Source organism: Sinocyclocheilus rhinocerous, unplaced genomic scaffold, assembly GCF_001515625.1.
Source record: "Sinocyclocheilus rhinocerous isolate Xijiao unplaced genomic scaffold, SAMN03320098_v1.1 scaffold3411, whole genome shotgun sequence".
Lineage (NCBI taxonomy): Eukaryota > Metazoa > Chordata > Actinopteri > Cypriniformes > Cyprinidae > Sinocyclocheilus > Sinocyclocheilus rhinocerous.
In genome coordinates this window covers 178679-195772 of record NW_015657957.1, presented here as the reverse complement: position 1 = coordinate 195772, position 17094 = coordinate 178679, and the positions used below count along the sequence as shown (strand labels likewise).

The window sequence follows — 17094 nt, the reverse complement described above, 5'->3', positions numbered from 1 at the left end:
TGAGACTAAAATTGAATTATTTGGCCTCAACACCAAATGATATGTCTGGTGGAAATCCAATATCCAAATAACAGCATTCCTCCAGTAAAGCATGGAGGTGGTAATATCCTGTTATGGGCTGTTTCTCTGCAGCAGGGACTGGAGCACTTGTCAGGACAGAAGGAAAAATGGATGGGGCAAAATACCATCAAATTCTTGAAGAAAATCTGCTGCCCTCTGCCAGAAAGTTGTCAATGGGAAGAAGGTTTACCTTCCAACAGTGATTCTTTTCTATACCCATTGTATATAGATATGTTTCAAAACTCACAATTTAAAGTGAGTAAAACACTTTAAAGTGTTTTACTCCAAATCATGCAACCCAAGTTTAGGCAACAGGGCAGAGGTCCCTCACCTCCATAGCCTGAGCAAGACGCTCCTCTAGTGCCATGTAAGTAAGGAGCTGGGAATGATCCACGTAAGAGATTGCTTGAGCCATCCCAAAACCATCACCAAATTCATCCAGGAACCTGAAAAACAAAGGCCTTTAAAATACAGCCTCTCTCTTAGTAGGCGTGTCATGTTGCATCTAACACATCAAAATAGTTCTTATTGTAATATATGATAGTAAATACATTTCATCAACATTTTAAATATTTTTGGCTTTTATCTGTGGGGTGAATCTCATGAACACATGGCATGTTTTACCCAAAAATCCTGATTTATTTTTATTTTTTATAAAGAAATGCAGCCTATTTTTTTAGAGCAGTGATATTTTTATGACAAGCACATTTTCCTTTCAAATTCTCATTATTATAATGCGTAATTGGTGAAAGGTAAAAGATGATCTCATTTGATTTTCAGAAGATGATTGTATTACAGTAAAAAAAAAAAAAAAAAAAGGCTTTATTATTAGTTGAATCTGCATAAATTTAAATGAGTACAATAAAAACTACCATGAATGAATAAGACGGAGAATGATTTTCTTGAATTACGGCAATGAGAATGAAAATAAATAAAATATCAAGTAAAATATTTTCAAGTAAAATCGCTCTTTTTTTTTTTTTATAGGGTTTTATAGGGACATGTTCCTGACATGTTTCATGAGATTTACTCTGTAAGAGTTAAAGGATATCATGACATTACATTATTGTTTTTATTATTTGATCTATAAGGTTTATTGACCTCCATTCTGTGTCCAGGTCTTCACTCATGCTGGAATCATCCTCCAGGTTATTGTTGCCATCCAGAATAAAGAGTCCAGGGTGCACAAACTGACTGACACCATCAGGATCTTCATCACTGCTGCTGCCCGAGTCCTCATTATACATGAGCCAGGGGATCTCGCCCTCCTCCAGAGGGGTCTGCTCCCTGAAGAACACCACACACAGACACAGAAGAAAAAACAGGTTCATGTAGTTAATAAGGATTTTAAATATTTAAATTAATCTGACATTGCATTTCAATCTGTTCCTGGTGACCAAAGATGTCGGAATAATAGCAGTAGCACGTGTCTGTGTTCCATATGTACACCACGGCTGTAGACAGACTCATTTGTCAGTAAATGATGGGAAAAATTCTAATGGCCAATTTATTAATCAAGTCCAGATAAGTGGCCTACCCAGACAACATTTTATTTGTGCCATATGTGCGTGACCCTAGTTAACTCAATACATGCCCATGATGCCCAAAAATGTGATCAGTAAGGCAGCTCACTGAGCTTTCATAACTACTGCTATTAAAACTAACATACCGAGTAATGAGTATGATTAGGTTTACAGGGGAAAAGCCACAAAAATATACAAGACAGTTGCAGAGAGACAAGAAGTGATAGGGAGAGGGAATGCACATAGTCTTCAATATCAAAATAAGTCAAAACTTGGCGTAAAAAAAAAACAACAATTTAAAAATACTTTTGTCAATGGGATGTGAGCGGAGTAATAATGTTATCCAAAGTATTATTAAAGTGTTTAGAGCAGGGGTGTCCAAACTCGGTCCTGGAGAGCCGGTGTCCTGCTGAGTTTAGCTCCAACTGGCCTCAACACACCTGCCTGGAAGTTTCTAGCATGCTTAGCAAGATCATGATTAGCTGGTTCAGGTGTGTTTGATTAGGAGCTAAACTCTGCAGGACACCGGCCCTCAAGGACCGAGTTTGGACACCACTGGTTTTGAGTTTGTTAGAGGATGTGTGCTTACTCTAATGCGAGGTTGAGAGAAGGCACTTCCTCCAGACTGCTGCCAGGCGGCTCATCCATGCCAGGCAGCGTCTCCCAGCTTTCCTCACTTGTGCACCTCTCCTTCTCCAGCCCAGAGTCAGATGTCCACGAGGCCGACCACTCGCCCTCACTGAATTCTGAGCTGCTGCTTAGAACACAGAGCAGGTTACACGCACAAACACACGTGAGCCCACCTCGTAAAAGTCAATCTAATCCTCTTAACTGAAGATCCTTAGCATGCGGAATGAGCACCCACTGAGAGCACCTTTGGCACCTCGCTCATTTCCTGCTGAGTGTATACCTTATCAAGCATTCACAGTAAACGCCCAAGCTCATCCTTGACTTCAATTATGAGGATTTTTATTTAATTATTATTTTTTTTAAATGGGCTATCAAATAGAGCTTGAAACTCAGTTAAAATTTAGTTCTTTTTTAACAAAGGTTCCATGAAAAGAGGGGCTTAACCTTCCGAAAATGAGGTTTGACCACCTGGCTTTAACTATTTAAGTTAAAATATTTAAAAGCCTGATTTGGGCAATTTTGTAATTTTCTATAAATAAGCAAACAAGCATTAAATAGTGTAAATACTTACAAAATGTAAATATGTATCTTTAATATAGTTTGTAACAGGGTTGAATTGTTGAGCTTGATGAATACATTCAACAAGTCATGTGATGTAAAAATGGAGAAAACTTAAAGGGGTCATATGATGCGATTTCATTTTTTCCTTTCTCTTTGGAGTGTTACAAGTTCTTGGTGCATAAAGAAGATCTGTAAAGTTGTAAAGACTAAAGTCTCAAATCCAAAGAGATATTCTTTATAAAAGTTCAGAGTTAGCCACACCTACCTAAAACGGCTCGTTCGAACACGCCCCCACTTCTTTTTAGCAGCATCATATGACCCCTTTAAAGAGTATTTACTTCCCACAATGCTATAGAAGTATCTAAATATCTAATATCTAAAATGTCACAAAATAGGTAACAGGGTTGCACATAAAATGTGGGACCTAAATATTGCGCTTTTGTTTATTAGAATAAAATGTAAAAAAAAATACAATCAACAAAAGTATAAAGTTTGGGGTCATTAACATTTTTATTTTTTTTTAAAGAAATGCATACCCTTATTCAGCAAGGACGCATTAAATTGATCAAAAGTAACAATGAAGACTTAACATGTATCTATAATATTGCTAAATATTTCTATTTCAAATGGATACTGTTCTTTTGAACTGTCTATTCAAAGAATCCTTAAAAAAAAAAAAAAAAGTTCCTCAGCTTCGAGAAAAATATTAAGCAGCACATCGATAACAACAAAAAATATGTCTTGAGCACCAAATCAGTATATTAAAATGATTTCTGAAGAATCATGTGACATTGAAGACTGGGGTAATGATGCTGAAAATTCAGCTTTGCATTGTAGGAATAAATTACATTTTAAAATATGTTCAAATAGAAAATAGTTATTTCAATTTGCAATAATATTTCACAACATTACAGTTTGTACTATAATTTTTGATTGAACAAATGCAGCCTTGGTGAGCATAAAAGACCTTTTTCAAAATCATTAAACAATTTACCAACCCCATTTTTTTAACAGTAGTGTGACAGTTTATACCGTCTAAAGATTTTCTTCCATTACTATGTAAATAAAATGAAAAGGGTGATGTGACATCAATTTGCACCCCAATTAGGAAAAGTGCAATAGTATAACCACTAGAGTCTCATCACACCAACTGTTGTATTGACCACTGGCACTGAAGCAGAAGATCCTCATATATATATATATATATACAGTGCCGTGAAAAGATCTTTTAAGTGTGACAAATATGCAAACAATTAAAAAAACAGGAAAACTTTTTCACACCACTGTATATGTATATATATTACTTTGTACAGAATAATTGTGTACAAAGTAATTCTGTACAACAATTCTGTACAAATTTTTTAAACACATTTTGAGATAAATGCAACACATACTGTACCTTTCATCACCCTTTGTAGATGGGTCACATTTCTCTCCAAAATACTCCAGATCTTCCCAGATCTCATTATCATCATCCTCATTTTTCCTGTCCTCAGAGTTGAGGTCACTCAAGGCCATGGGAGGAAAATCAAAGAGGAACTCATTTCCAGGGCTCGTTTGTGCGAGGAAACCCGGAGGTGCCGAGCCACACTTGTTTCTGACCGCTAAGCCTGACAAATGGCTTGCTTCCTCTTTTTCTGAACCTTTCCTCCTTTCAAGGTGAGTCTCGCTCGTCTGTTTGCGGATCTTTGGCCTCACGACCATTTCGGACTGAAATGTTTCTTCAGGGTTGGTTTTTCCTGTGTTTTTATAGGAAGCGGGCGCAGAGCTGGCCGTAACCCCATGACATTTTGGAGCTTGGTCTTCACCAACCAACAACGGACTAACTTTGTTATTTGCTTTTACAGTTCTTTCAAAACCTGGTTCCTCACAGCAAAGGTCTGCTGCGCTTTTAGAAGGTGCTATTTGCACTGAATGTTTACTTATTTTTGAAAATACATTAGGATGCGACTCCTCAAGTGAATTTCCACCCAGTTCACAAATGCCATCAAGTCTCTTCTGAGCAGCCTGAGATGGGTTTAAACACAAGTCCTCCTCTTCAGCGCCGCTACTGTCAGGCTCATAGGCATCAATGTTGATGTAACTCAGAGCTTCCGGGTTGGGCTTAGGGTCTTCACTGATGGGCCACACTCTAGCATGTTCACTTTTTTCCATACCAGAATAATATTTCCTGTCATATGGCACAACCTGGTCACTCTTTGGTCTCTTGAAATGGTTCGAGGGTGCTTTTGTGACTCTACACAATGATGACTGCCTCCTGTTGTGTCCCTCCTGATTTGATGCAGTGTTTAACTCGGGGCACACTGCATTTGTGCATGCCGTCGGGAGGATAGTCTGAAGCACTGAAGAAATGTTGCTCTTTGATGCTATAGAGGAAAAATGTTTCAGTTAGGCCTATTACTCTTTCTCCTTCACTGGATATAAGTCAATTGTTTTGTATATAAGGAAGTAAGCATACTACAGAGTGAATGTCAAAGAAATGTTCTGATTCCCCCAAATTTAAAAGAATATAATAGAAATTGTTCTTTGCATTACACAAAGCCTATTTTTTAGAAAGATTACTATTCTTTTTATTGTGTCTCCATGACAGTTATCATTACTGTAATACACACTGTAATACATAAATGGAAATCATCCTGTTCAGACACAATTTTAAAAATTACTTTAGTTTGTCACTTTTTTTATAAAAATAAATTTTAAAGGCAGTGCAATAAATACTACTGCCATATATGTATGGCAGCTTATGACATTTAATTATACTTTGCAATGTAAACAATTTCTTTTTTATGAAGAAAAACAAGTCTATTTTTCTTACTGAAGTGAATTAGAATGAGATTTTAATTAATTCAATCATTCATTTTAATCAAATGTTGTAGCCGTTTTCATTTGGATTTGGGGTGAAATAAGACCTGGGCATTTCTTAACAGTCAGAAACCGAAAACCATTTAAAAGTACTTTCTACCCACCCTCACCATTCTCGTATATATTTGCATAATAAAGATAGATGGTCTCCTACAGGGTTTCAGTCTACACCTTTTAAAGGTGATAAATGCTTCACTCTAAAGCAGAAAAACCCACACACGCATATTTCAGCTCTTCAAAATTCCTGTTACTGTACATTCCCAATATTACAAAGCTATTTATTCACCACGAGAACCTCAATCTCAAAATCCGTTCCTCCACTTTTGTTGCTCAAAGATTTCCAGTTACTCCAGACTTGTTTCCTGAAGTTTGTAATTTTAACATAATATAATAATATTATAAAAAAAGTGGCACTTTCAAAACACTGCCTTGTTTGTTTGGCATTGGCTTGGCTTGAGTTTGGGGTGGGACTATGAGTTTTTTAACCAATAGCAGTCATTCATTTTGCAAATCCGTTTTTGTTACATTTATGGTGAGAAAATTACACACTTGGGCTTTAATGTTGAGTAACTCTTTAGTTTCATCATCCACTAAGGGTTTCCCTCACCAGCTGCTACGTACCCACTGCCGGGTCCTTTCGACTACTCGTCCTCTCCTTGTTTTGACAGTCCTCAGTGGATGCGACTCTTTGTTTATCTGTAACTGGCCGGAAACTGATATACGCATGTCTCCGGCCGTATCTCCTGCCTGAGATGGTCTGGTATCCTCCTGCTGGTTTGGGCCACGCAGACTTGCCTGCTTCTTGACCCATTCCTACAAGAAACAGAAAATTCACACCATGAACAATAACTAAAGATAAAACCATAACTATATTGCTGTCCAAACCAACCCAAGATAACATTCTGTTTATTATAAGTGTGCACTGCAGTTATGTCATCTGCCACTTTAAATGCTCAAGCTCTTTGAAGTCAGATAGATTCTGATTGCCTGTTAATGTTTTTATTGGTCATCAGCTGAAAAAAAAAAAAAAAGTTCTTCCAACTATATCGTTCCTATTCTCAAAGAATCAGAATGATTATTAAAACTCTGTAGTTAGAATTAGAGCCCGACCGATATATCGTTTTGCCGATATTATCGGCCGATATGAGCCTGTCGCTGATATATCGGTATCGGCGAATATTTTTTTTACAGAACATACAACGCAGATAAAATGCTTGAAATGGTGTAATTACTTAGTTTGTCCAACAGAGCGCGCTCCATTGTTTGCTACTGGCGACCTGGATGAAACACTTTAAAGCTTAAGTCTATGGAAAACCATTGAAACTTTGAACGGCCATATCTCCGTAACGGCGCGGCAAATCCGCACCAAATTCGGGGGATCCCTTCAGCTCGAGGAACCCTCTCGAACGCGAATCGATTGTACGTCTAGAGGCCCGCTTTCGAATGAGACCACTGCCGCATCGATAGCCCCCGGGGTTCGGGAGGTTAAATTCACGGTCCGGCGTTGTTTTATTCGACCATAAGTGCCCTGCGAAGTGGACTTCACATGAAATTCCGCCATGATTCCAGTTCCAAGGGAACGTACACGTTACATTCAAAGGGCATTAAAGTGTGCGAGACGTGAATTTATTTTGTATTTATTTACAGAGGTATATTATGTCACTTCTCTAGTAAGTTTCGTCTGTGTGTGAAGACAGTAGCTCTAGTTAGAATTATAGATATTGTCCTTGGTGTGAAAAGGTTCATTCACTGCTGACAAGATGGGCTCTTAGTAGTCTATGCAGTAGAAAATTTTTTTTTCTGAAATTGGTGCTCCATGACTAGAGAAAACAGAAAAATATATATACTGCACTGAGGAACAGCCCTAAGGGATTTTGAAGCATCTGCACAGTGTTAGAGCTTTTCCACTTGAAACTGACAAGCATAGACATGCTGGTGGTTCAAGTATCTGTTTTTTGAAAGATGAGGGTCTGCCTCCTCGCCGTTTAAACTGGCATGCTTGTTGTTAAAGCCCTTTAGTGATGAAAATGTCAGAAAGTTATGTTTTCTGGGGCTACTCCCCCTGTATTTGAAGCTGCAGGAACATTGTGATTACTTCAATAGAGACATTTTCTTCCATGAGGGGTGTGTTTGGATGAGGGATGTGAATATATTCATGCTCCATATGCTCCATATTAGAACATAAAATCATGCAAATACATTATTTCATATAAAACCGAGGCCTCATTTTAACTTTGCTTTCCATAATCTTTTCTCTGAAGCAGTAAATAATTAAGTACATCATAGAGATTTTACTTACCTGTCAACATGCAATGGACATTTTGTTGAGAAAATGGCTGTCAAGACGTAATTGTAAAACTGCATATGGGTTGTACCAGCATAAATCAAGTTCCTCTGTGATTAAAAAAAAAAAAAAAAAAAAAAAAAATCCCCATAATTCACTTTTGACTCCCAAAGTTAATTGGCCCCACAACTCTGTTGATCCGACTGTCCATGAATACAAATATGCAAAAGCTTGATTTGTAGTTTTAACAAAAGCCCTAGAGCTGTCAAAAGTCCGCCGATGACAAATAAATGGGATATCGGAGTGCAGGTAACAGAGAAAGAGTACACATCGTTCACTTACATATACTGACATTCTAATGACGAAAGTTTAAAACTCTGCAAACTTAAACTTTAAGTGTCCAACTACTTTTAGAGGTCATTGCACAAAAGGCACTTAACTCATTGAATTATTCTTTTAAATTAAACAAAAGCACCTCCTATAGCTATGCTATTATAAATCAATCCTTTTGTTCTCTTTTCTGCATTTTGACTTCTGCACTTAGTCTTGCAACTCAGCCTTGTGGAACTGTGAATTTTATTGACTCCAGTATGATGAATTGCTTGTGATGTTCCTCAATTGTCACTTTGGATAAAAGCATCGGCTAAGTGATTAAACGGAACAATGTAAATGAAAACACACTGTTGTGTGAGACCTGAAACATCAAATCAAACACTTCATCCACACATGCAAATGTTGTACAGTGTTGTATGTCACATACGCCCAAAACAAAGAGGATTCAATTCTTCTAAACAAGAATCTCCATCTTTGATGCAGAAAATGCAGCAGTCTTTTATGTATTGGTTCAATCCCTTGTTAAACACATGCAGTCCAGGTCTTGAATCCTCTACTAATGAATCATGGGTGTTAAATATAGGAAATATCGCAAATGTGCAATGCTGTGCCACTCCAGGACCAGGATTTAAAAGAATTAAAGCTTTCTAACCCATGACAGATCACATTAATGCTGATCAGAGTAACATCCCAACAGTTCTTTAGCACAGCCTGATCATAACCCAACAGTGTCATGTTATTTTTGTCAATGTAGTTTGCATCATATCCGTAAACAATGCGCATTAAAGGTGCTTAACACATGCTATCGCTTGTCACGTTACATGGAGATGTATCATTACAATAAATGCAATTTACAGCCCTCAAAGCAGATTATTATCTAAAGAAGCACACAAATCACGTGATCAATTCAGTCGAATACGGGCCCTGATGCAAATTCAGCGCAGCTAACAAGCTAACTAATGTCTGTCGCCAAGCGCTACTGCCTCTAGAGCGTGGATTATAATGTCTGCCGACGCCTTCATTCCTCCAATTTCACGCAGAAAACTCACACAATGTTTTGTTTTAGGAAATGTGTCGTCTGTTAACGGACAGTAACTGTTACCTGTGCTCCTGGACGCCTCCCGTGTCACAACTAACTCTGCGAACGTCACCACGAAACTTAAGAGTCACGTGACATATGCCCGCCAATCAGCTGTGAGCATCATTGGCAGCATTATAATCGGGTGCAGCTAGGCAGCTGTAAACCAACTGCAACACCACGTGTGCAATTTAAAGCCCACCTGGAAACCAGAAAGCAGGCGGGGATGGGATGGGGTGGAATGTTACAGGACGGGACAGGGCAGGGTAGGATAAGATAAGATAAGATAGTGAGACACATTGGAATAAACAAGTGTTAGGACAGACACTGGAAATGCAAATTCAGGTTGGATTAATTATGTGAAACTGAAAAGGAATTGATTTCCAATGATACATTTGCTAGCTGCATCATAAAATATTAAGGGAATGTGTGTAGACCAGCAGCAGGAAATGTATTTATTTATTTATTCACAAGGTGTTAACACCCTGAAAACCACATATTAGGAACCTACTAATTAGAGGAAACATGTTGCACAATATATAATTTCCCTTGATTAATCAATGCATCAATAATTTATTAAGGCAAGACACTACAGGTAAATAGGGTAAAACATTTAACTATATTAGGTGATTAATCAAAGTATATTAAGATAACTGTTTTGCATCACAGAGTAAATATTGCACAAATGTCCAGAACAGAAATCTGAACATTGGATAAACCAAGCATTTTGTTGATACTGAGTTAAAAGTAGGGGATTTTGGATCTCCTTTTACCACTCCATAAATCTGAAAATACTGCCAACAGCCAGAAAAAAAAAAATCAGCATATTTTATACAAGATGTTATACAAATCAGGCAAATGTTTTATGAACAAACCCTTCTGTATAACCTTTCAGAATAATGACTAGAAATCTTGGTGTACGTATCGTAAGTTCTAGGCTACTGAAGTGGAGATTTCAGTACATGAGAAGAAACTCATTTTGAGAAAACAGCCTTTAAAGCCAAGGTATGTATTGTAATTGAAATGTACACAGGCAAATAGATAAGAGTGTAAGAAAATAATAAATCACACAGAATGAAGTTTTTTGAAAATCTAAAAATGCAGAAAGTTTCCTGTGAGGGGTAGGTTTAGGGGTAGGGTTGGTGTAGGGCAATAGAAAATACGGTCTGTACAGTAGAAAAACCATTACGCCTATGGAGAGTCCCCACAAGGACAGCAAACCAGACATGTCTCTGTGTGTGTGTGTGTGTGTGTGTATATATTTTGGACATTCATCTGAAAATCCACTAATTTGAAAGATGATAATTTATGGAAGCAAAATAACTAAAAACCTCAAAATTAACCTGTGCCTGAAAAAAACAAACAGGTTTTGACTGTAGTGTCTTGCCTTAATTCATATTTTAAATCTTAATATATTTTTAATATCATTAAATGTAACACAGTAACACTGAATAAATGTTTAGTTATAAATTGCATTTTTTTTTTTACACTTCTATAGGCCTAGATATACTACAGTGCAGTCTATTAATTATATCAATACCTGTCAAATGGTTTTTATTGGGACGGAGGAAAATAATAAAATAATGTGGAGGGGGAGAGATTTTTCAAATGTATTTTACATACATTATTTTCGACCCTACAGATAAAGACAGCCTCAACAGAAAATTGACTAAAATGTATGGGCTCACCTGAGTGTGTGTGTGTGTGTGTGTGTGTGTGTGTGTGATGTAGGCTATTCACTCGTTAGGCGGCGCAACTCTACGCTCACTTTTCCTCTGTCTGTAGCAGCACAGTAAGCGCAGGAAGGAGGCAGGGCTGGCGCTTTTCCTTTGCCTGTTTGACCATCGCAATTTGCTGAATCACACAAACTCTTCCGCATCGTCAAAACTTTGAAGACAGATCGCAGTGGATTTCGGTCCGTGCGTGGATACACAACGCGACAGTTCCCCGCCGTCAGACAGAGAAGGTGTCCCCTTCCGCGCAACTCTTCATGGCGAAAAGACCTTTCTTTTTCACTTCTGCCTTCTGTCACCTACGGGACCACCGCTCGCGAGACACAAGCCTTTAAAAGTTTGCCTTTCATGTGAATGTACAGGACTCATCTGAGAAATGAAGCTCAGCAGACAGTTCACAGTTTGTGGCAGTGCCATATTCTGTGTTGTGGTATTTTCCTTGTACCTGATGTTGGATCACATAGATCAGAGCAAAAACCCGAATGGAGAGAGAATTCAAAACGTGAGTAGGCTACTCCTGTCTTATGCTTATCAATAAACTGGGTTACATATAGAGTGTTGTCAGCAGATGTGTGTTTTCTGTGTTCAGACTATAAACTTATAGGCTAATATAAACTCGATGGTGATGTGGTTGATAAAAGACAGTAGTTTGAATTGATAGTTTGCTTCTTTCCAAGTGACATTACACTATTAAAATTAATACACAGACACAAAGATGGCTGTGAACAGTCAGTCATTTCCTGCATTTCCTGTTTCTCAAATACTTTATCGTGCGTTTTCCATTAAATAACTTGAAAAAAGAGATTCTGTTTAGCTTCGGACCGTGAACTGATCTCAGAGGTCATTTCCTCGTAGTCCTCAGCGTTCACGTGTTGTGTTTCAAAATCCCAGCGAGCTGCCTACATAGACAGCACAGTGCTTCCTTCTGAATTCAGATTTTGCATTCATATAGGTACAGACTCGCATAAATAGTCCTACTTACGTATAACATATTGTATTATTATGATTAAAATGAAGGTATCTTTACAAATGTGTATCCTCAGCAACACCTTGCCATATGAACAACGATATGACAAAGTTTCATGCACCTTAAGTAAACAAAACAGTTGTTAAATTCGAGTCGGACATGACTGAAAGAAAAACTTTTTGTTCAGTATTCGTTTTGTCAGACTGATTTAAACCGAAATCATACGATTGTATTTTAAACGATTCATTAATTGAATCGACTCACAAGAGTCATTTGCTCGTGAATCGGACTACATTTTTCGCGCTGCATGTTTGTTTTTGCGTGCAGCTTGCGAGGTCAGCTCAACAGAAAAACTTGTAGTTTTGGCATTATTTCTTGTTACACAGTCTTTTTTATTGACTCTCGTCAATGGTTGTCATGTGACATACAGCAGCCACGATATGACTGTATAACTGATATAGGCTTATGTTTTTTGTTTTTTTTCTTTTCATTCGAAATATTTCCAATCAGGAAATATATTCTCAAATATGTGTAAGTACATGCGTTTTGCACCTTTATAGATTATTTGATCTATAATGGATGATGGGCAAAGTAGACTAATAGTGTAATCTATTAACTACACATAAAAACCGTCTTAAAGGCACAATATGTACGTTTTTTTTATTAAAATATCCAAAAACCACTAGAACAGTGTTATATATTTTGCTGACTTGTGTACTTACATTATCCCAAATGTTTCGAAGAATGTTTAAATCCAGAGAAATAAGCAATTTTAACTAGTGACACGGACCGTATCTATAGTGTCATTGTGTCGCCTGCCAATGACGTCATAACCCCTCGATTTCCGAAACACCAAGGACACTTTAATATGTTATGCGTTTTAATAGACCGGTGACGACCGCACAGAGTAGCATTATAACAGAACTTTCAAATGTATCTAGTATGATAAAACAGTGCTGCTTTACCCCACATACGCACAACCGGAAGGAGCGGAAGCGGTCGACTGTGGCATAATAAAAGCTCCGCTGCTTTCGAGCCGTGTGTCACGCTCTTTCAGCGGCCTCGTTTCGCTTCGACGGCTTTCTGCCTCACCCTGCTTCATTCTACTATGTTAATAAATCATTAGCTCATCCATGAACATGATTTCTGCCCGAGTCCGTCGGATTGTATCGGCTGTGGGGATGAAGACCACAACTCCCATGATTCCACACTCAGTCACGGTGTCATCAAACTACGCCTTTGTCTCTTTGTTTATTTTGAATACGCACCCTCTAGCAGCGAAAATTACATATTGTGCCTTTAAGTACCAGATATGGGTGTCATGCCGTAAAATATTTTTAATACGACTGACTTTGTGTTTAATGTGTATTTAATAACAATATTGTAAGTTACTAATTATAACACTTTCATTTTACAGAGAGCAAAGAAAATTATCAAAGAGCATTTTCATTGTCTAGCCAGAGTTCAGGCACTCTCAAAAACTCCCATTTAAATCACTGAAGCTGTTTACACTGTTAAATTAATATCTTACTTACATTAGTACGCACATCTGCACTTTGTTGTTTCTGATGAGAGAATTCGCCAGAGAATTCAGTCAGCGAGCAAGTGAACAAAACACCGTTTTTCAGCGATGGCTCATCTGAACGCCTGATTGGCTATTGCATTCATAAGCTCAACAGCATCGTGTATGATTGGTTATAATGCAGCGCTGTACAAACGTGTCTGTCTCTGGCTCAGCGCCAGCCAGCGAATGCAGATTTGAATTTAAGCAGCTGATGATGTGCCGCGTTGAACGATTTAATCACACCGGTGTGATTGTATCAAAAATTAAAAAAATTATTATTAGGCTATTTTTTGCCTTTTGGAAGCTGCATTCAAAATCCACTTGGCTCAGAAATCTGAGGGGGCACGTGCCCCCTCACTTTGAACGGGCATGACGCCTCTGGTTGTAAGTGATTTGTTTTACAATTCAACTTCCTGATGGTGTGGCAAGTTCAGATGAGCTCATGAATCGAAAGGGAGTCAGTTATTAAATTCTGAATTTAAGAACTCACTCCCTTTCGACCAATTGTGTATTTGGATTTTTTTTTTCCAAATGTATGTTTTGTATTTTTCAGAAACAACGTTATATTAGAAAACTGTCACATTTCTGATGTGTACTGAGGGTTAAGAATGACAGCCGAGATCCAGTGATGTTAGGGTTGTGTCTGCTAGCCCTAAATTTAGTAATAAGTCCTACAGGATTCACATGTGTCTTACATGCACTGCGTTTATTTGAAATCCAGTAGACTAAACCTAAGCTTAACGGGGTCATATGATGCGATTTCAAGTTTTCCTTTCTCTTTGGAGTGTTACAAGCTGATTGTGCATAGATAAGATCCCTGAAGTTGCAAAGACTAAAGTCTCAAAACCAAAGAGATATTCTTTATCAAAGTTAAGACTCTGCCACGCCCCCCTAAAACGGCTCATTCTAACACGCCCCCACATATCTACCACACTATATGGAAATATTTGCATAATGCCAAGGAGGGGGCTTTGTAGAAAACGAAGCGTTTGAGAGAGGCGGGGCATAGAGGACCTACAATAATGTACAGTATTTGAAAAATAATGTGTTTTTTGAACATTAAAGCATGTCAACATATTCTGTTACACCAAATACACAAAATAATGATCTTTAAAAAAGCATCATATGACCCCTTTAACACTCAGCAGCAGCAAATATGAATCACCTAAGAGTTTTACAAGATTGAGCACTGATGTTCTTTGACATTGATGTACTATAATCTGTCATGACAAATATTTAGACGCCTCGTTTGAATGACATTTGAGAGCCACGGTGAAAAGTGGGAGAATTCGAATCAAATGTTGTGCATTTTAGTCTCGCCCTTTTTCACAGACACGGTGCTTGTGCCTGATCTTGAAAAGTTGCTGGCCAGATGCTGCATTAATTTACTTTAAAGTTATGTAAAAAGGTCTGAGATGCACTATGTTTAATTACGCTTAGTTATGTAGTAATGCATTCAGTTATGTCATTGTCGGAATTTTGTGCTGAAGGGCTGCGTGATCTTGTCCGAGGCAGTGTTAAAAGTGTTACTCACTGTTTTTCTCTCTTCTACAGGGCCCGCTTGGTATTCTGCAGGACAAAATAGACCACTTAGAAAGACTACTTGCAGAGAACAATGAGATCATTGCCAACATCAGGGACTCTGTAATTAACCTGAGGGAAACTGTGAAAGATGGGAAAATGTTTCCTGAAGGGAACATGAGTCAGGGGGACGTGGAATTGCTGCTCCCTGCTCCTGCGCTGCTCCCCATCCACTCAGAGGACTGCCAGTTTGCAGCACGGACATACTCCAAGGCAGCAGATGGAGTACAGGTACAAAAAAAGAAGTGTTAATATTAGGTGGACCAATTGATTATTGTCAGGGCTCAACAATGATATTTCTTTTGCTTGCCTAGTCAGCCCAGTGATCCAGATTTATACAGTACCTGCCCTGTCAATATTTGATATACATATATATATGTGTGTGTGTGTGTTAAATATTTTATAATTTAAATACAATCAATAATAATAATAATAATAATATATAAATAGACATATATATACAGTATATATTATTATATTGCAATTCAAATGCTGAGTAAATTCTAAAATATACTTAAATAGAAAACAGTTATTTTAAATTGCAATTATTTTTCACAATATTATTGTTTTTACTGTATTTTGAATCAAATAAATGCAGCTTTGATGAGCATAAGAGGCCTCTTTATAAAAAAACAAAAAAACAACAACAACATACAGACCCCAAACTTTTGAATGGTAGTGTAAATAGTTTGATTGTTATACATTTATAAAAGTTTTCTTTGCAAAAAAACAAGTTACTACGGAGTTACAGCAATTTACACAAATGTATTAGTTTTTTGTTAGCAACAATAGTTGGAAATAAGCCAGCTGTAAATAATATTTGCATGGGTCGTCTGTGATAGAACTCATGCATTCAGATGACAATTAATTAATTCATGGCAGAAAAGGGAGTTGATTTCCACTCTTCCTCCAAACTAAAACCTCAGTCATCATATTTTTGTAAGATATACACAATTAAACCACACTAACACACTGGTCAACTATTTAATAAAGGTAGACTTTATCTGAAGGATTAAACTATGTTATTAGGATGTTCAGAGCTGTCACGACTCACATGTGTTTTGTATGTTGTGATACTGTAATTACTGTAATGAATCAGGAAGAGATTCATCATTCCATAAGCATTTGGTTGGCGTGAGAGAATTCATACAGTCACCTTGAAACTATGTTTTGCTATTTTATAATGCACAATATACTTTTTTTGAAAGTTTTTTTTCTCCTGAACAATGTTACAGTAAACATGGATAGATCGATGCCAGAGAGACTTGTTTTCCGGAGACTGGCTGTTCTGTGGAGGTTGAGAAATATCTCAATGCCTGAATTGTGTCACTCTAGCAGACTAATTTTTGCATTTATTTGCATGTGCGTTTGTCTATGGCTTGCATTTTCCTTAGCCCCTTTCCGCCTTTAATTGTTTTACATGGGGACATGATGTAATATCAGCATTTACTGGTGCAAGTTGTGATTATTACTATCCAAACTGGAAATATTGGTGTTTTTTCATCCGTCATTTGAGGAACAAAATCCCTGCTGAATTGCCTACTGTTTTTTGACAAACAGCAAGGTTGTGTTGTTTGTCAATAATTCAATTTAATTCCCATCCAAATCAACAACTTTGTGTTTACATGCAGGAATTGCTTGAGAATATAATTTTTTTTGTTTCTTTCAGAAAACCGACAGCTGAAATTAACTAGGGCCACATGTTTTAGGAGTGTTATCTGGATTTAAATAGAATTTAGCCAATGCAAATAAAATTACATCGCTATCCTCTTTTGATTTATTTGATGTCTAAATGAGTTTTATCACAGAGAAGCCACGTGGATGCTTTTGTTATCATTAAACTAATTGTCAGTGAATTTTTATCAAAACTTCCTTCTGCCCAACCTTTAAGTAACTGTGCAAAATGATACACTTTCAT

At 37.4% G+C, this 17094-nt stretch overlaps 2 protein-coding genes across 4 annotated transcripts in view; one reads left to right on the top strand and one right to left on the bottom strand.

Annotated features, from left to right (window-relative positions):
* The window catches only part of LOC107721647 (E3 ubiquitin-protein ligase Praja-2-like), a 22229-nt gene extending 12780 nt beyond the window's left edge, over nucleotides 1–9449 (bottom strand). Inside the window, exons 1-6 of one of the 2 annotated variants that reach the window (XM_016529764.1) lie at nucleotides 9356–9449; nucleotides 6258–6449; nucleotides 4174–5140; nucleotides 2173–2337; nucleotides 1162–1347; nucleotides 392–506 (exon numbers count right to left, since the gene is read on the bottom strand). In XM_016529764.1, coding sequence (XP_016385250.1) covers nucleotides 392–506; nucleotides 1162–1347; nucleotides 2173–2337; nucleotides 4174–5140; nucleotides 6258–6447 — 1623 coding nt within the window. In that variant the 5' untranslated portion in view covers nucleotides 6448–6449; nucleotides 9356–9449. Of the gene's footprint in view, nucleotides 1–391; nucleotides 507–1161; nucleotides 1348–2172; nucleotides 2338–4173; nucleotides 5141–6257; nucleotides 6450–9348 lie in introns of both variants that reach the window. The other variant, XM_016529765.1, reaches the window with a different exon arrangement.
* Nucleotides 9450–11088: 1639 nt separating this feature from the next.
* The window catches only part of man2a1 (mannosidase, alpha, class 2A, member 1), a 59520-nt gene continuing 53514 nt past the window's right edge, over nucleotides 11089–17094 (top strand). For both annotated transcript variants that reach the window (XM_016529751.1, XM_016529752.1), the window contains exons 1-2: nucleotides 11089–11566; nucleotides 15150–15407. In XM_016529751.1, coding sequence (XP_016385237.1) covers nucleotides 11441–11566; nucleotides 15150–15407 — 384 coding nt within the window. In that variant the 5' untranslated portion in view covers nucleotides 11089–11440. The remainder of the gene's footprint in view (nucleotides 11567–15149; nucleotides 15408–17094) is intronic.